General features: G+C 35.5%; 1 protein-coding gene across 2 annotated transcripts in view; it reads right to left on the reverse strand.

The window, feature by feature from the left end:
* NTNG1 (netrin G1) overlaps nucleotides 1–21277 on the reverse strand; it is a 427667-nt gene that overhangs the window by 42149 nt on the left and 364241 nt on the right. For both annotated transcript variants that reach the window (XM_036767766.1, XM_036767767.1), the window contains 2 exons: nucleotides 20955–21122; nucleotides 13299–13433 (listed from right to left, as the gene is read on the reverse strand). In XM_036767766.1, coding sequence (XP_036623661.1) covers nucleotides 13299–13433; nucleotides 20955–21122 — 303 coding nt within the window. The remainder of the gene's footprint in view (nucleotides 1–13298; nucleotides 13434–20954; nucleotides 21123–21277) is intronic.

Consider the following 21277-nt stretch of genomic DNA (forward strand, 5'->3'; position numbering starts at 1 on the left):
CAAGATTCCTGCAGCCATCCCTGATGATCAGTTTACTAGGAAGAGTGAGGTGAATTTCTCGTGGAAATTCTATTCAGATACATTCCTTTCCCTACTCAAGGGTGGAATCAAATTATTGTCATTATGTTACCATCATCATCATCATCATCATCATCATCATCATCGTCATCGTCATCATCACCAATACTACTAAGAATAATGCCTAGCTTTCACACAGTACTTTAAGATTTGCAAAGTGCTTTACAAACATCTTATTTGATCCTCAAAACACTCCTAGGATGGAGATGCTATTATTGCCCCATTTTAATGATGAAGAAACTGAGGCAAACAGGAATTAATTGACTTGGCCAAGATCACACAGTTGATAACTGTATGAAGTTGGATGGGCTGGTACACCTGGCTGCTACTTCTGAGAACATTGTCAGAGTCTAAAATGGTAGCAGGATTACAGCTGCTTGATACATGGATTGTTTTTCATTGTCTTCTGGGTTATTAAATACTGTATTTTCTCTTTACTAATTAAATGCTAATTTTAATATGTGCTTCTGTGTCCATGGTGAACTAATTCCATATGTTAAGGTTTAATAACTTACAATCATAGAAACAAAACATTAGTAAAAGAAGGCAAGGTTAGTTAATAGGTTGTAGCTTGGAATTATTGGTAGATGCACAAATCCATCTATTGCTGTATAATGAGTGGTACTAGGTTTATACTGGCAAATGTTTAACAACAGGCTCTTCAAGAGGAAAAAAACAACCTATACACAGGACTCACTTTTAAGTTTAATGCATTTTTAACATTTTCTCCATTGCATCCTTAAACATGGGCAATCAACAAAATAATAAATCAACTTTAATTTGTAGCATTTGCCAGTTTCTGAGATTAAATGTTCACACTGAAAATTTAACAAGTGGCTCAACCTATTTGAGACAGCTGCAGCAACTATGTCATAGTAAGAGGCAGGGTGGAGGGATTGAAGGTTTCAGACTCTCTAGTAACCATAGGGATTATGGCATACAGTTGGTACTTCTACCCCAGCTGGCCATGTGCAAACCACCAGGGTGAGTGGGAGACTCCCTAGTAAATAGCTACCAATGCCAACCAGTGAGGAAATAAATTTCCTGACAATTAAAGTTGTCTGAAAACAAAGGGACTTCCTCGAGAGTTAGTGAATGCCTTCACACTAGTGGTCTTTAAATATAGATTAAATGACCACTGGAAGACTTCTAGTAATAGTAATCTCACTGTCTCTTGAGGAGGCCTATTATCTTTTTAAATAGTCCTAATTGGTAGGAAGCTTCTTGATGTCAAGGGAAAAAACAAATCTTCCCTCCTGTGATACCCAACTATTATCTGTCCTTACCCTTGCCCTGCAGGGTAAAACAGAACAAATTGAGTCCCTCTTCAAATATAGATATTTGTAGATATATCACCTCCAAGTCTTCCTTGGTAGACAAAACATCACCATTTTTTTCAACTGAACCTCTTATTTATATCTAAGATTTGAGTCCGCATACATCCTGATTACCCTCTTCTGACTGTAGCTTGTTAACGTTTCTTTTGTAATGCAGCATCCAGAACTAGAGATATGGAAATGAACCACTTATATTGAATACGTCTATAAACCTGCTTTTGAGGAATGGCACTATTTAATTATAGGTCAAGTCAATATTCTGAGACTATACTTTTTTAGAATATTGGGAGGAAATTTCAGCAATTCAATTCTTTTTTCTTTTCCTTTTCTTGGGGGGGGGGTGGTAATCGGGGTTAAGTGATTTGCCCAGGGTCACACACCTACTAAGTGTCTGAGACTGGATTTGAACTTAGGTGCTCCTGACTTCAGGGCCAGTGCTCTATCCACTACAGCGCCCAGCTGCCCCTAAATTTCAACAATTTTATGAGAAAAAAAAAACTTGAAAGAAATTAGTGTTCTTAAAAACCAGATAATACGAATCATTATAATCATTTGGGTATCACTGTGGTCTGCAGAAAAAACAGCACCCTGGAAAGAACATAGATTAGTAGCAAGAACACCTTGATTCCAGTCTTGGCTTTCCAACTAGCTAGCTGTGTGATGTTGGGAAAGCCCATTAATCATTTTGGGTCTCAGTTCCCTTATTGAAAAAAGGAGGGAGACGTAAAAGGAGATTCCAAAATATGCTTCCATATCTAAATTTGTATAATTCCAAGAAGTTTCAAATTCTCATGTATGTGATTAATAACCTGAGTATTTCAGAATTTTTGTCAATATTCATGCATTTCATTTAAGTTTTCAGGGTGGGAAATTGTTGGGTGCTATTGCAAGGAATTGAAAAAAAACTTTTCTCTGGGTACTATTGACTTGACAGAAAGCATTAAAAACCTTTTGATTAACTTAAGGCCAAGATCTTTTCCATTCTAATTAAGTCTGATGATTATTATTTGATTTCCATTTAAATTAACCTCTTCACAAGCTGTTCTCTGCCTTTGTTGGCCTGAAGTTTAAATGGCCACTCTCTCATCCCCATCCCTATTTGAAGCCAATGACATAGAGGTTAAGACCACTGAGCAGGACACGTTTTTGCAACAAGAGCAGTTCTGCTCATCGCTTCTCAAATGAGCAATTAATAATTCAGAACAATTAACTGAGTTATGAGTTCCCCTTTCAATATGTTTTCAAACATGAATAGATTAAATGGTAATTGTCATCAAATTTTATGTTCTCTTTCATGTGCCCAATAAAAGTTTATCTTTCAGAGCTTACTTTGTATTTCCTTTTGATGTATTCATAACTGAATGCAATATACTATATTAAAATATTTATTATTAACCTATCAAATATTAACCAGTCTTAAATTATACTGAATAAAGAAAACAAATAGGCTACTTGTTTAACTTTTCATGAATTTCTTCATTTTAATACAATTTGGATTTGTAGAATACATGCCGATAAAAATTGATGAAGCAAGAAAGTTGTTTGAATATCTGCCCACCGTATGAATTTCTCCAAAGAGTACTCCTTAGAAATATTTTTCTTTCTTCTCTCTGAGCCGTTATTCTTTCAACAGAAAAATATTAAGCAGTGGCAAGATAGTGTAATAGAGTGTTGGACTTGTAGGCAAGAAAGCCTGGATTCAATCCCGCCTCTGACATGTGTAATTTATGTGACTATGGGGAAGTAACTCAATCTTTCTAAGTCCATATCTTTATCTGTAAAATGGGTATAATAATGCTGGTAACATCTTGCTCAAAGGGTTGTTGTGTGGCTATAGTGAGATCCTTGCTATAATACACATTTTAAATCTTAATGTACTATGCAACTGTCCCTTTCTACAATAAATGGAGATCTAGATTCATAGAGTTTTAGATCTGCTCTATAAGGTTATAATAAGAATAATAATACATTGAGGCTTGAATGAATCTCATCTGTTTGGATATTCTATCCAATGATGCTGGGCAGTGATGTGGCACAGTGCTGGACTTGGAATCAGGAAGACTCATGTTTGTGAGTTCAAATCTGGCCTCAGACACTACCTAGCTGTGTGACTCTAAGCAAGTCACCTAACCCTGTGTGTCTCAGTTTACTCATCTGTAAAATGAACTGGAGAAGAAAATGGTAAACCACTCCAGAATCTTTGCCAAGAAAACCCTGAACAGGGTCACAAAGATTCGGACATGACTGAGACCACCGAACAATAACAAAATCCAATGATGTAATTCACATCCATACCTAACCATCCCGCATGGCTTCTTTCTATCGCTACTCTCAAATCTGGGAGTTCATTCGATATGACTGGGCACTTCTCTAGACATTGCATGGATATTAAGGAAATGCAATATGGCTCCATAAACCTTCCTTCTATCAGTATTACTGGCCAATCATTTTTTTCCAGTCAGATATTTCTCTGATGGCATCCTTTCTACCACTTCTCCTGAGTAATTTTTCTTGGTTACAAAGTAAAAAAGGTACTGGGGGTGGGGTGGGAGAGTAGATAGTAAAGCAGAGTAAGTGTCAATATTTTCAGACATTTGTTAACTGAGGTACTCGAGGTGGGGAATATATTAGGAGAAAACCCTTGACCTTCACAGTCTCCTGGGGAGAAGGGCCAGAATATTTAATAACACTTCTCACTAAGGCTCATTTCTACCACTTTATAGTTCGATGATATTTAGCTGCCAAAGGAGAAAGCAAAGTTTTCCTTCCAAGGTATATTATCCCAGCAGCCTCGCATAACAGCATATGTTATAGGGATATAACTAGAAAAAAGTGCAACACCAGACTTGATTGGGTGGGCCTGTGGATGATACTTGTCTCTTGTGTATAAAACCCTCCTTGGCAAAATTGTGGCTAGTCCACTTAAATTATTTCAGGCTTTTCATAACTGAGTCAAATTAGGTGACCTTTTTATTGTGTGCTTACAAGCAGAAAACTTTAAGATATTCTTGCAACAAATTGCAAGTTTCATTTTTGCTTTAAGTCAAAAAAGGGGATGCAGCCTGCCTGGAAAGGCCTATATATTTCATGTCCCTGAAAAAGGAGGCACTATTACAATTTGGGTTATATACACAGATATATTTATGTGTGCATACATACGTGCATATATGTGTATATATACACATATGTATATATATGCACATATATTTATAATTATCGTACTATTGTATTAATAGGCAATTATTAATTTGGGATCCAGGCTTTTTCTTCTTTATTTCCTCATTTCAGGTCCAGGCACAGTAAAGAATCAATCTCTGAAGGACATGATTGATCGATGAGATCATTCTAGCCTTCAAGGTACTTGCTTTTTAACTTGGGCAGGACCCCACCCAACTAGGAGACCTTACTACTATTTAGAGTGTTAACAGAATCTAGTCTAGGCAAATTCTTACTCAGAGGAAATAAGCCCCTGTCCTTGTACCCCTCCATTTGAGTTTAGGGCGATCCAGCTCATGGAAGGAGAAAACAAGTCAGAATAGACTGGATAGAGATAGATTCCCCTGTCCAGTTTGCTGCAGGCAACTGAGTTTTATGATCAAGCCACGTTCTGAGCAGGAGGAGCTGAGGACTTCTAGTTCGCCTCCTCATTAAATGTCCACCAATCAGGGCTGATTTTCACTTGTCAGGGGTTTTCCTTTTTACAAAGGTATTTAAGGCATTCATTGTCTCCCTTGGAGGTCTTTGTTTGCTAAGAGAAACCACTGACCAATTTATTGGCTGCCAGTTAGTCTAATTAATAAATTGATTATTAGTTACTCAGATACTCTGTGTCTCCAGGTTTTTCATTTGTAACACAGTTTGTATTATATATCTATATATGTATGTATATGTGTGTATACACACATAGTTATATGTATATACTCATACATATATATGTGTATGTTTGTATATATGTGTGTATACATATATGTGCATGTACATATATATTACACACATATGTGTGTAGGTGAATACTGTTATGTGTATACATGTATATACATGTATACATATGTACACACACATATACAACAGTGTTCATCTACATACATTAGCAGCTAATCACTGATATAAATGTCATAGCCTGAGATCACGCAATTTCAGGTGGGGCAATGTGTATGTGTGTATATACATACACACACACACATACACACACACACACACACACACACACACACACACACACATATATATATATATATATATATATATATATATATATATATATATATATATATATAGTATTTAAGTAAGATTGGGATATCCCAATATATATATATGTATATGTATATGTATATGTATATGTGTGTATATGTATATGTATGTGTATGTGTATGTATATGTATATGTATATATATGTATATGTATATATATATATATATATATATATATATATATATATATATATATATATATATGAACTGAGTGATCTCAATGATATAATGCCATAGCTGTAAATCTCTGTATATGTATGTGTGTGTATATATATACACACATATATAAAACATGTACACATAGTATATGTGTGTGATTGTACTCATGTATATAGTTTCCATATATGGAAACACTGTAGTTTCCATATAATATGTTAGCGTGATACAAAACATGGTTTAACATGAACACTCACTTCATGAAGTCACTAAACCCAATTAAGAATTATTTTTATTAAGAGACTATTATTTCCATAATTTCATTGATGATTTTATCCATTTGTACACATAATTACCATATTCAAAATGTTTGTGATCAGCAATTTCCATCCAAATCTGGCTGGCAAAACATCTGAGTACAGCCTATAATTGGCATTATTTTTTTCATTGCATTCCTCTATGGATTTTGTCACGTCTAGCATTTTATTTTAAAGGTGTAACATAGATTTGGGAGGTGGAGTACTCAGGGTTCAGGAAAATAAGATATATACCACAGTAGCAGAGCATAGCATTTATAAAGTTAGTAATATTCTTCTGTGGAATAAAGGAATAAATGGGCAAAAAAATCAGTGATAATTTTTATTTCCAAATGTTTGGAAAAAATTTCCTTATCATTAAATATATTAACCCATGGTGTTTTAACATCTTTTGTACCTTTTTTCTCAGATACTGAACTGTTAATTATAGGGAAGAATCAGGGATGGGGACTGTGCATAGAGATGAAATATGGTTATATCTCAATTTGTGAACTGTCCTGTCTATATGTCTGGAGGAAGCACAAACTTAACAGAAATTATTTAGGGAGAATCAATCACTGTGTATTATCTGTGGCTTTTTTCCTCATCATATTAATATATTAGAAGGAACACTCTAGAAGAAATAAACTTTGGATGAAGAAACTGAAAGTCCAAAGATGTGAAGGAAGTGAGTGATATTCTCAGGTTCATACAGTTAATGTGAGGCAAATCTAGGATTCAAATCCAGGTCCATTCACTCTAATTCCACTGTTTTTACTATTGCACCAGGCTCAGAATAGATAACTGAGAGTTAGCAGCAACTGACCATAGCTTAAACGCAGAAAATTTGAAAGTAAATAGAACTAAACTAATTAATGGATGTACTTGAATAGCAACTGAATCCTAACTTCATCTACTCCCCACCCCTCCCTACCAGTATCCTTAATTTTAGTTGAACATAAAAATGGAATGCTCACTTTTAGTCAAGAAAAGAGATCAAATGGCTAGAAATTTCATTGTTTTATCAGGTATCATAATCAGAATAATTTGTTCTTGGCACATTCTATGTATGTTTTTTCTCAGCACCCATTACATTAGATAGCTGGTATAATCAGATTTCTATAATTCACTCTAGGCAGGACTTTGTATTGCCATGTTCCATCACTAGTGGCTCATATAGAATGCAACTGGGTCATTGCTCATACTGACTTGAGCAATCCTGATCCTATAATGGCCATCCTGACTCTCTTTCATTAGCAGCTGTTTATAACAAATTGATGCTTACTTGGTTTTGCTGTAGCTTAACGCCAACACTATCTTTGTCTGTGGTCTTTTTGCCTATAGTTTGATCTAGTCATAGTATGCTTCTGGAAGTCCCAATATTTTTCTTAGGGAGATGTGTGGCCTGATATGTTATGACCCAAGGTTCATCAGACATGTCTATAAACATCATATTCTTTTAAAACAAAACGTGTTTTTTTCTCACATTCTTTATTATCTTTCTTCATGAATTCATTTGAACTTAGGTTGAGCTTTTCCATTCTTTTTATTTAGTTCTTTTTCATTTCTTCCTTTCTACTTGATGGGTGGGCCTTGATATAGGATGGAAAGAGGAAAATACAAACAAATATTGGATTTGGAGTTAGAAGAACTGGGTTTGAAACCTGGCTGTGTCACTTAACTACCTTTCCTGAGACTCAATTTTGTCATCTGTAAGATGAAGGAATTGAACACAGATGATCTCAAAGCTCAGTTATAGCTCTAAATCCTACAAACCCAAGTCAATCAAATATTATTATTTCTTCTGAAATTAAATTGACAAAATCTGTAAAATATGATAACCTTGATTTAAAATATTATAAAAGTGTGTTTGGTGTGTGTGTGTGTGTGTGTGTGTGTGTGTGTGTGGGCATGTAAGTTATGATCATAATTTATAGATGAATGTATTTGCAAAGGGGCCAGACCATTTGATATGGAAAAGTAAATAAAGAATCAGAAGGACTTTTGGCCAGATTTCTATGTGCCCATACCTCTTGAGCTTTTGTATCTGGTTTAGCAATCAACTTAAATAGTCTGTGCCAATGACAGGGGACATTAGTATGGGTAATAAAGAAGTATGCACATCCCACCTGTCTATATCTTGGATTGTGGTTCTCTTTGTACCACAGATACTGTTTCCTTCATGGATCATAGATGGAGAGTTGGAAGGGACCTCAGAGGTTATTAAGTAAATACAACACCTTCATTTGGTAGATCAAGAAACTGAAGCCCAGAGAAGTGCAGCTGCTTATTTGACCAAAGTCACAGGGTTAGGAAGTGAAAGAGCCAGAGGTTTTAACCTAGGTGCTATGGCTCTATTTATCCTTCCTCTCTATCAGGTGTTTGCCTTCTGGGCACCGAATTTTAGGAAAGAAGCATGTATAAACTAGAACATTCCCAAAAGAATATTCAGGATGAGAAGTGAATTAGTGGATATGCCCTATGAGGACCATGAAAAAACTTGAGATTTTAAGCTTAGGGAAGATGAGGTTGGGGTTTGGAAGAGGAGGAAGCCATAAGAGAAGCTATCAAATATTTGAATGGTTGGCCTGTGGAAGAGGTGTTAGTTTTTCCCCCCCTTGGATCCAGAGAGTAGAGAAGACCATAACCCAAAGGATGAAAATTTCAAGAATGAGTATAGTATATATTATGGGATACTATAATCTAGTGAGCATGTACGCTCTTAACTATATAGATGTGAAATTTTTCAGACCATCTGGCTATCACTGAACACATGATCCATTATGCTAATTCCGAAGTCTTTGCAGCGTGAATGAATTGTGGGTATGATTTCATTTGTAGAGGAAAATATTGGTATAGAATTCTCTCCACCAATGCACAAGGCAATAAAAATGATTTTCCAAAAGTGAGGTCTAATGATATCACTCTCTTATTAAAAGAAAAAAAAACTAGTGGCTCCCTATTACCTTTAGGATCAAAACCAAATTCTTTTGTTTGGCACTCGAAACCCTTCAAAATAGCCCCAAACTATGTTTCCAGCACTTTTATGCATTACACCTTCCCATCCACTGTATGGTCCATCTAACAGGCATTCCTACTCTTCTTCATATTTAACACCAATTGTCACAACTTTGGGCCTTTGAGCTGACTGTTTCCATACCGGGAATGCATTCTTTCCTCACCTCCACTTCTTAGAATTCCTGATTTCCTTTAAGAATCAGCTCATGCACCATATTTTAAGTGACAGTTTTCCTTATTTCTCACAGCTCTTACTGCCTTCCTTCCAAAAATATAGTTTGTATTTATTTACTGTGTATTTTCTTACATGTATGTGTTGTCTCTCTCTCTCTCTAGAATGTTAACCGCTTGAGGGCAGAAATTGTTCAGTTTTGTCTTTGTATGTGCAGTGCCTGGCACACAAGAGGAGGTTCATACATTTCTGTTGATTGATTGACATATAGTCTGAGAGGGGTGCCTGGGGCTCTTAGAAGTGACTTGTCTCAACTCATACAGTCATTACATATTAAAAGCAGGACATGAGTGAATGGTTCTCTAACTCTAAGACTGGCCCTCTGTCTTCTATGCTATAGTGTCTTCTGTTACAAACTGATGAACTGAGGCTTCCTTTTCATTGATGGAGTCTGGTCTCAAATATGCTACAGGGATAGGTTTTTTAAATTGTCGTAAACAACATAACAAACTTTTAAAGGGAAATACCATTGAGGAAAAAGAAAACTACAAAATAGACAACACCAGCAGTTACTAAGACAGAATAGTACATCTTCCTTCTGATTCAACTAATTCAAAGTCTGGGAAAAAAACCATTCCTTTGGCTGACTATATAGAGACTCTTTTCTCTTGTTCACATTGAAGGATTGTCTGACATGTTTCAAAAATAGAGGGCTTGCAAGATTGATGGTTTCCAGCATTAGCCTTGATAATATTTTCCTTTTGAACCACTATTGGCATTCTTCCCTTATCCCTGTGATTCAGGTGGTCTTGTACAAGCCCTGCTTAAAGGGCCCTTGGAGATTCAGGAGATGTACAAATCAGCACAATGCTGTAGATGTATGAACACATGTACATGTATGTATACACATATATATTTACATATATATGTATATTTATTAATATACACACATTTATATAGTATATATTTAAAAATATATATTTTCAAAATTCCTTCATAGAGGCTGCCTTGAACTGAGTCTCTTAAGGCAAACAATGAAAGGCATTAAACCAAGTGGCTGGTAAAGAAATTTACCCACATTTTAAAAAATCACGGTCAAGTGGTATCATTAATGTTATCAGAATAGACCAACCTAAGATCTTTCTTTTGAATTATCAAGACAGTGTAGAGTCCATATATTGACATGGAAGACTTGGAAGTTTGAGTACCAAATCATGCCATATGGTCAATACATGTAATAGCTACCAAATCATTCCAGTAAAGTACTAAACACCAAATGCAAACTGATGATGAAATAGACACATCTTATACACTGGAGAGATGCTAAATAGGCATTTTAATGAAACATGATGATGGTATGTAAGTGACATGAGGCAGTGACTGCTGATAAATGGAAACTACAGGAAGAGTTCCCATAGGCTAATAGACACAATGCAGTTTAATTAAGTTGTTCCAGTGAAAGTGGCTGGCTAGACCTTCCCTTACATAGCATTACATCTTCCACCTTCAGGCTTTTGTAAAGTGTTCCTACATAATGCTGCCCTCCTCTTGACAGAGAGTTGATGAATTCAATAAATATAATGAAACATATGATTGAGCAACGAGAGAATCTGTCCTGTTTTGCTTGATTATTAATATTAGCTATGAGGGTTTTCTTTTTTTTTTGGAAGGCAGGAGGAAAGGAAAAGAAAATTAGAGATTATTAATTAAAAATAAAATGCAATTAAATAAAATGGTCCTAAATATCTGGAATACACTACATCCACACTTCTGCCACCTATAATCACTAGCTTCCATCAAAGCACCGCTCAGGTGTTGCCTCCTATATGGGGACCTCCCTGATCACCCCAGTTATTAGCACATTATCATTCTTTACATTCATCTTATTTTGTATCTATTTGATATTCATTTGTGTACATGTTTATCACCCAAGTAGAATGTACTGTCCTTGGGGGCAGGGGCTGTTTGTTCACAGCTCTAAATCCTATGAACTTATCTTTACCTATATACCCCGGCACCTGATATAGCACCCCACACAGAGGAGACACTTAATAATAATAAATGTTTGTTAACTGATCATCTTTCAGAGAGAATCGATGCTTTATTTTAATGAGCACAAGTTTTAAGGCCCATGTAAACATATATCATCCACATGATATATCTCCAGCACTAGAAATTTTATAAGGAAAGGTGATTAAAAGGCCTAATATTGTTAGGTTAAATGTGCTATGGAAATATCCATCCTCTAGGTTTTGATTACCAATAATTAAGGCCGAGGAAATCTCTCAATCTGCACAAGGAGTTAAGGACTAAACATGGCAAAAAAAATATAAGTCCAGGTGAAAAAGAGAGAAAACTGGGAAATTAGGGGAGACAAACATTTTGTTTAAACAATAAACAAAAGTCAAGTTACATCATTTTTTTTTCAGACCCCACAATCCTTTCTATAGCTAGGTTAATAAGTGACTGATTTGCTCTGATTTCCAAGTCCTGGATTTGCTATGAATCCAGTCACTGATGCCCACTGAATCAGGCATTCTATGAAAGACTTTATATCTAAAGTTAAAGTTGCTTCATTGTTTACTTCTATGTTGTTCTTTGTCCCTCACCTGTTACCTGATAACCTGCCCAAACTACTATATTTCCTTGATGCTCTCGGGGTCTATAGCCCCCTATATCAACCTTTTTACCAAGTTCTTAACCTCTTGCCTCTTGCCTCTATATCTGTGAACACTATATCTGTGTTCTTTAAAACATGAGGAATGTTTGTTTGTTTTGTAAACTACTGTCTTGCCCAGATAATGTTCCTTTACTGAGTCAACTGCTCCATGAATTTCTAACTCACTGTTACACCTTGAATTCTGGTACCTGCATACTCTGACTCCTATTCTCTTCCCTGGCTTCTGATCTCCAAATCCAGATTACTGGCTTCCAGGCATTCCCTGAATTGGTCCTTGCCTTTTTTCTTAAGTTTACCTTGACCCTGCAGATCTTGCCTTCCCACCTTCCCTAGCTAATTCACTGCTGTCCGTGGTCCTGACGTGGTTTTCACTTTTCGTTCCACATTGTTGAGAAGCACAAAATCCAAGTCAGTATAGCTATTGTGGGCAGGATCAAATAATCTAGCAACAATTGACTTAAGATAATAAAATGTTTAAAAATACATATGTGAAGGTTGTGCCTGTCCTATAGGGCTTAAAGTTTAAAGTCTTGAAAATTATTGTAACCTCAAGGCTATTCTGATTTGCTGAAAATTTAGCAGAGAATTAAAAAGCCACAGAGATTCAAAGGGACAGAAAGAAACTTATTCCAGCATTTCATTAATGTCTTTGGCCTGAAAACCATAACATACTGCTTCAAAGGGAAGTTTTTAAATGGGTCCAAAATCTACAAAGAGATGATACTAAACCAAATAAAATCTCTCTAAGTTTCTTGTATGGTACCTATTTTCAAAAGTTTGAGAACTAATATTGATTTTTGCCATTTATTTTAAACAAAGCTTTAAGCTATTCTTTAGAGTCGAGCATTTTGATGTTTGGTTAAGACTTGGTAATGATAGCAATATAAGTGCAGCAATATATTATTCAGGTTTCACTTAATTTATTGACTCCATTTTCATGGGATGCTAAGGGGTGCATTCGGTTCAAGAAATGTATTAACCACATCTGCAGCACCTTTCATCTTGTGGTGAACATTTCACACACACACACACACACACGCACGCACGCACATATATATGTCTAGATTTAATATAAGCCCCTCTAGGCATCAGAGGGGAAAGGTATAGGGCTTAAAAAAAAAGAAGAGCTAAATGAACCAGCCATGCCATTGATTGATTCTCTTCCTATCCATAGATTGGGTCACTAAGCAGCTTTTAAAGCTTGTTAGCATGTTGGCTTTTTTCCTGCTCCAAGTAGCTGCACATCCCAGCAGAGACATGCAGAAGTAGCCAAGCTTCAAGAGGCAAAGGTCAGCTCCCAGAATTACTTACGTTGACAGCCGTAGTGCCAGGAATTTCCTGGCAGACACTCATCACATTTACGCCCTGTTGTTCCCGTCTTACACTCACAAAATCCTGTGCCATTACAACGGTCATGGATTGAGCCCAAAGGGTTACAAAAACATTCTGTAGAAACAAGACAACACACATGCTGGAGACAGGTCCATATAGCTCATAAATTACAAGCAAGGGGAGCATTTCCATCCTATTACTTAAAGAGATCCTGCCCACTAATGAAATGCTTTGGTAATCTGCCTGTTTTAGCTCCATCTAGTTATTTGTTCAGCCTTCTCTAATACCGTTTTATGAGAGGGAAGGAAGTCAACTGAAAACTCTAGAGGGCAAAAGGCATAATGTACTTTGACTCTAACCCAGTATAATGGAGATTCCATTTTAAAGGACATTTTTTCACTTAGACTAATGAATATAATAGGGGGTTTGTATATCAAGGATACATTTCTATGCCATCAGTGGAAAATCTGTTTTAAATTATTCAAATGGGCTTATCTGTAATACTTAACACTTGGAGTCCTGCTGAATATCTTGAAAATGCACTTCACTAGTGAATGCACTTTGCTCATTACAAAAATTCTCTTATTTTTGCATTTGGAACTATCCTTAATTAAAGTATTTGTTATTATAGTTAAGAGTTTACATGTTGCATTTATTAGGTGACTTGGCATAGCTTTTATTGATCCCAAAGTAACAGTCTTAATAAAGAAGTACATTTCCCAAACTCAAGTCAATTTTGATACATTATAATTTAAAGATCATATTTTTTTCTTATGACTCTTTTTATATGGCCACTGTGGGCATGTGAAAGAGAAAATGAAATTTTATACTTTTCACACACTCAGGCACTCATTGATAAGATGTGTTCTCATTACTTTGAGAAGTCAGACTTGCTTAAGATTAGAAAGATGACTGGTGATTACCTAGGTTTCCATAAGGCTCTTAGGCAAAGTCAATTAGAATATAGTCTGTCACATTAGGAATAAGTGGCTTAAATCCTAGCCCCCATCTCTTTTTAACCCTGGGCAAGTTCTTCATGCTCTCTGTAACTCATTTTCCCTGCTATTATAATTATGGAAGTCTTATGATTCATTAGAATTCTTTGGCTAATAATGTATTTAAAGAATATTAATTCAAGTCAACACAAGCCATTGATAGGCAAATCCTGGGTTTCTGTAATGGAATCAGGTCTGGGAATCATGACAAGAAAGAAAGAGATGAGAGAGACTGAAAGATAAGACTAGTATCTCTAAGTTCCTCCTTTCAGTTTATACCTGACCCTTTTAATTATTTTTCTCCTCAGCACTGGATTTATTTCAAAATATAAACTTAAACTTTTTTTTAAAAATAAAACATTGGCATTTTACATGCCCAGGAGCAAGTTGATCATCTGTTTCCTGTTATTTATAATCTATAAATTACAGGTAATATTATTAACATTTCGTATGTTCAAGAAGCATAGTTACCTCTGGAAAACATGGTTCCATAATAATAATACAATTAATTAGCTAACCACAGTAATTAATGCCTGTAAGGTCCTGGATGCCAACTCTCCCTACCACTCCCACCCCCACCCACTGTGGAACATTTGAGCAGCAGAAGGCTTCTCAGTGGGTATTGAAGAAAAAGTTGGTAATTTGGATGTTAGACATTCTTAGAAATAACTTACGAATCAATGTTCAATGTAAAATCCACCTTAAATATTAAGAATTTGGTTAACACTCAAAATATTTAATCCAAAATTCATATAGTACAATCTACTAGGGAAAGAAGAGAGGGCTATTTCTCATCTATAAATCTAAAAAGGAGAAATGAAATATACATTTTGTTGTTGTTAAGCTTCCTTGTAATTCTTCCCATTTGTAGAAATAACATGTTACAGTTTGCAAAGCACCTTTCATATATTAGCTCACCTGATCTTCAGAAAAGGTCTGTGAAGAAGGGATGGTAGCTATGATTATCACTGCCCTCCTCCATTTTAAAAGATAATGAAACTGAGATTCAAAAAGTTTTAGGGGTTTCCCATTACCATAAAGCTGATAGGTGTCAGAAATTGTCTATATGACTCATAGGCCAGAATTCTAGCCATGGCACCACATTTCTACCTCTCACTCATCTGTGGAAATTAGGGTCATTTGTCTTACTCTAAAATGTTTTTTAAAGTGCTTTGCAATCTCTAAAGTGCTATATAAATGTCAACAATCCTCCTCATGACATTATTTTAGTTCTTTACTTGATACAAGACACTTTGAGATTCTGAATCATCTGATTTTTGGATTTTAGGGTGAATTTAATTGCTAATGGTATACTCATCACTTTGAGATATGCCTAGCATATTAGCAATGATCACCACATTCACTTGTCTGATGTCTAGAGAGTATTAGCAAGACATTCTCAACCACTTGGACCATGTAGCTCTTGTTGCCAGTATAACTGGATGGTATAAATGTCTGAGAAACATGTGACTATGCCATTTTCATGTAATTACTGTGTCACCACAGAGGAATTACATGCCTCTTTGAAGATATGATAGTTATGTTTGGAACATGTATGAAAATGGGAAATATCAGCAGTGATTATGAAGCAGTTATTATGGTACACTGTGCATATGGGGTACCTTTAAGTATCTTATATTTCCCACAAAATGAAAATAATGCTAGCAGTTTCCTATGTATATTTCACCAAAGGCTTGGTTTCATCTTGTGGATACACATGACCATGTGACAACTGAGGTGAGAGGTTGAAAAAAAAATGCTGTTGATAGACAGCACATAGCAGAAGTTCTAAATGGGAAAGTGATGGAATTTTGTTTAAATGTTAAAAAGGCGAGGAGTTAGATGGGACTCAAAATTTCAAGGCAATCGATTCTTTTCTAAATGCCTAATTTTATAACAGTGAATTGGATGACTTCCCATACATTTTCATCAGCTCTTTCTTTCTAAGGTAAAATTAAATTCAACTCTCAATCACCTGCATGCAAACATACTTAGGCCCAATTGGGCTATCTTTACTAAGGCAAACCCATTCTTATAGGCCCTCCAACCTTAATTGGAGCTTAGATCATAAATATGGGAAATTCTGGCAGTGCACAGGTCTCCCCTTAGGTCGTTATTCTTTCCTGATGGGCTACTAGAGTCAATTAGACCTCATTTAACTTCTGATTGAACCTTTATTTAGAAGGTTCTATGGATACTTGCTATACGATAGTCTATAGACAGAGATATTTTAGATACAGATGGAAAATATTCAAACAAGCTTGAATATATTATAATTACGTCTATTTCGATGCATTGGTTCCAAGAAGAGATGATCTACTCAGAGGCACATAGGAGCCACACATTTTTTGTTTAGAATATATCAACTTTTTAAAAAAATCAGTATTTTAAACAAAACTGGGGGCAGAGTGATAGCATCATTGCCAAATTTCAATCGTACCTAAAATGTCACTCTTAATACTTACCAAGAACTATAGTTGATTTGAATAGTGTCAGACTATGAACAGAAACTTGTCTGCCTCCATAAAACAAGATTTCCCAGTTGTTCAGAATTTTACTAAACAAACTTCTCTTGTAAATGTTGAAAACAACTTGCTCTAGAACAGTGTAATTTTCTTTAGCAAATACCAGTGTAAAAAGGCATATTAAGTTTTCCATATTGTCATCAGCAGTAGGGGTGCTTAAACACACACACATACACACACACACACACACACACACACACACACACACACACACACACACACCCTAGCTGATTTTTAAGCTCAGGGTAATTAAGTTAGCTTTTCCGGTAGCGACAGAGCTTTGCCTTAGGTAGTTAGGCAGTGGGGTATTATATGGTTCATCAGCAAATTTGAAATGAGGTCTAAACCAAATGATAAAATAGATTGAGTAAAACTAGATTAAATCACTTGACAATTGACACTGAGAGTTCATTTATAATAAAATCCACCATGAAGTATTTATTTTTTTCCTTGTTTACCTAGAAACTTATGAAGTTAACCTGAAGAGGCTTAAAGTGTTTTAATTTGAATCTCATTTTATTTACTTTCTCTGTCTTGCAAGTAAGGTATTTTTTGACTATGACATTTGCACGTATGTTAGATGAGACCTAATACAAGTGGAATACTGGAGATGAAGCTCAAGAAGGGCTCTGTGCCTTTTGGTTTTTCTGAATACAGTCCAAACAATATATTATGAATATTATGAAGACTATACTTTTGTTCATTTCTAGCAATTTCTAGCATTCTAAGTAGAGTTGGTTCCAGAAGCTCAAAATTGCATAATGTAAGCTGGTTTTCATGAAAAAACGGTAAAAATTTATGAGAAACTCAATCTGATAGTTCATGCTCCTGAAGTATAAGGGAAAGAGCTCTGGAGACATGATTCTTAAGCTGAATATGTTCTTTGGGGAAAAAAAAATCACTTAATTACACTGAGCCTTAATTTTCACATCTTTAAAATGGGGAAAGCAGAAGATCGTAACATTGTTGTAAGAATAAAAGTTAAGAAATAAATTACAAAGAAAGTAATGTAGAAATATTCATGTGCTTCTTTAGTATTTCAAGAAATCCCTGATTTCAATGAGTTTCCTTCTCATGCCTCCCAGCTCCCAGTACTGATGAAGTTCACAATATCTCCACACATTAGTAGATGATATTCATGAATTGTAGTAATAATAATAATGATAATAATAACAATAATGACATTAACTAGTGGCCAACCTTTTGAGGATGAGACTCTTCAAATTTATTTACACTGGAAATTATTACAGCTCCATAAGATTTTTCAGTGCTTCTGATCTATTGGGATAGACTTTGAAGTCCCAGGGCAGTCTCCACATAATGATGAGATATGTTTGGAGGACTTTAGTGAAGATCATATATTCTTGGCATAATTAATTTAAACTATACATTTTATGTTTATAGTTTTAAATAGAATTGAATACTAGAGCTAGAAGAGGACTTTAGATGTCATTTAGTCAATAGAATATAACATGTTCGAAGACAGAAACTTATTGTCTTTGTATCTACAGTGCCTGTTACATAGTAAATGACTAATAAATGCTTAATTAATTGGGTTGAATTATTCTACCATCTATTGGAGGACTGGTCATTACAGATGCAGAAATTTAAGACAAGTGAGATGAAGTGATGTGCCCAATACTACCCAAATGGCAGAGCTAGCATTAGAACTTAGGATCTGTATTCAGGATTGTGTTTTCATCACCATAATGCCATTCCTAAATGACTCATGTGATCCAGAGGGACTATGGTGGCTATGACAATATGGATCGATGATTTTTTAGGAAAGGGGTCATCTTTCATTTTTCAGCTTGTACAAAATATATTAAATATATAAATACATAATAATAATATAATATATAACATAATATAACATATATACAATATAATATAAAATATTATGTGTATAAATATAAAATGTATTAAAATAACCCTTTTATAAAAACCTCTCAGAATAATTTTCCTCACCTATACAATGGAGACAGTAATAGTCTGTTCCCATAACAAAACCTATGTGAACCAATAATTTTTTTAGAACTTCTTTCTCAACATATTGTTGGCTGACTCCATGTGAATGATTTTCTTAGAGCGGCTTTTGATATCACTCCAGTATCTTAGCCACTTCCTAGCATCTATATGGAGATAAACCATTTTCATATATATTTGACAGAACCAATAGCATGTGCTTACTACCTGTCTTTACTCTTGCTCATTAAAGTGATACCTTCCTTTTCTTATGGTATTTCTCTAGGATTGGGGGAGGGGGGAGAAATCTTTAGCTTCAAGCCCACATGTAGCCTTTTAGGTCCTTGGGTGTGGCCTTTTGACTGAGCCTAAGTTTTACAGAACAAATCCTTTAAGTTTGGATTTAGTCAAAGGGCCACATTTGAGGACCTAGAGGACTACATGTGGTCTTGAGCGCACAGGTTTCCCACCCCTGCTCTAGGTTGTTGATCTGTTTCTTAGGCACTGTAAGAGTGTCTGTCAATACTTGTCTTTTTTTGTGAGCACTTATGATGAGTCTTTCTGTTACTCCCTTTGCCTATTGGGCTATATGTTTCATTAATGTTACATGGTCTTTTATTATTATATTTTTATTGTGGTATGTCCATTTTGTAGTTCCAAAAGTATACATGTAGGTTTGTGCTGTCTAGGTGTTTAGGGCTCTAAATGTGTTCTTTCAATTTAGGAAATATTCCTATTACTCTTCATTTTATTTTACATGATGATCCATTGGATGTACGAATCTATAAACTAGAATAGATGTTTATGGAACACTTATTCCATATTATATTCTTCAAACTATCTATTCTATGTATAGAATTTCTAGAAATTGAAGTTGAAAGTGAAATTCAATTTTTGAGATCTATTTTTTTGCCCCAATATCTCATCATAGTGTGGAGATGCCTTTTAGATTTAGCTGTAAATTTAGGTTTTGAGAATGAGCCTACCTACTAATGAAATGTGCCTCTTCTCAAAGTTTTAGTGTAGGTTAAGTTACTAGAATCATAGGCTATTATATTAAGAGATATAATGGTCCTTAGCAACCATCTGATCCACTTCCCTTATCAGGAAACATACGGGAGGGTCAAGAAATGTTTTAATGATTTATTGAAGGTCATACAGGTTTCATAAGGTTTGCCACCAGGAGATTTTTTTTTCTGCCACAGTAATTCACCAAGATCCTCATTGGTGTGAAAACAGAAGAGCATAGCCACACATGCTACTAAAATCATGTATCCTTGAAATATTGCTACCCTTTAACGTTGATGTCCACTACAAAATAAGACTTTAATTCCCCTAAGAAAATACAAACAGTGACAATGAGATCTGAGCAGAGTAGTGAGCAAGATAGTAGTGATGATACTGCTGGTGGGATTGGTGATTGGATTGGGTTTGGAGGACTCACTGCTACCAAGTTCTAATAAAGTCCATGCAATCAATGTTGGGTTGGTGGGCACCAGGTACCCAAGTTCCCAGCCCTGCTGCATTTGTTCTCTGGCCATTGAGGGAAGGAGATTTTTTTTTGCCTCTCTCACAGTAGTGAGAATCCAGAACCCACATTCATGTTTTATAACAAAACCCAACAAATGAAATATCATTTGCCATCATAGATCAATAAACCAAGGGCTAGCTATTAATGAGTTCTAATTCCAGAAACCTAAATTTTAATCCATCTATATTTATTAAGGATCAATTATGTGCAAGGCAGAATTTGTTCCCAAGTAAATTAAACCTATCATAGCAAACATTCACTAGAATGACTATTTGTTTTCATATCTGAAACTAAATTTAGAAGGCATCATATGAAAAGGTACAAGCAAATTATTACAGAGTTCTAAGATTTTAGGGAGAGAAGGGGAGAATGAACTCTTTACCACTTTGAACCATCATCTTCTAGTTAATCATTAAAATGGTTAAAGCACATCTCCCAAACACAGATTTCAACTGTATGAGTTTGAAATCTACTTTGGAGATACTTGCATCCACAGAAAGAGCTCATTCCATCTTGACTATCCAACAACAGTTGTGTTGCAGATCACTAGCCTCTGATAAGCAGGTACCAACAGCTCAAAAAGATCCAGAACAAAAGCCAGAATGATAATGAAACTGACCTATGCACACATTTTCATCGTCCAGCTGTGCAGAAGCATTTCTGAAGTAGCCCAGCCTGCATAACTCACAGTGCTGCCCTCTAGTGTTGTGTTTACAGCTCACGCAAATGACTGTATTGAGCAGCTCGATATAACTGCACCGTTTGGAGTGGCCGAAGCATTCACAGTCTTTCAAGGAAGAACAGAAATGTATACACAAAAGTATACAGTAGTAGAGTCATTGCACATCACATGCTTGGATCAAATGAAGCATGAAAAAAAGATGGCTGAATGGCAGGACAGATATGGGAAGTGATGAAGCACATGAGGACAAACGTTTTGAC

The sequence above is a fragment of the Trichosurus vulpecula genome, chromosome 7 (assembly GCF_011100635.1).
Source record: "Trichosurus vulpecula isolate mTriVul1 chromosome 7, mTriVul1.pri, whole genome shotgun sequence".
Lineage (NCBI taxonomy): Eukaryota > Metazoa > Chordata > Mammalia > Diprotodontia > Phalangeridae > Trichosurus > Trichosurus vulpecula.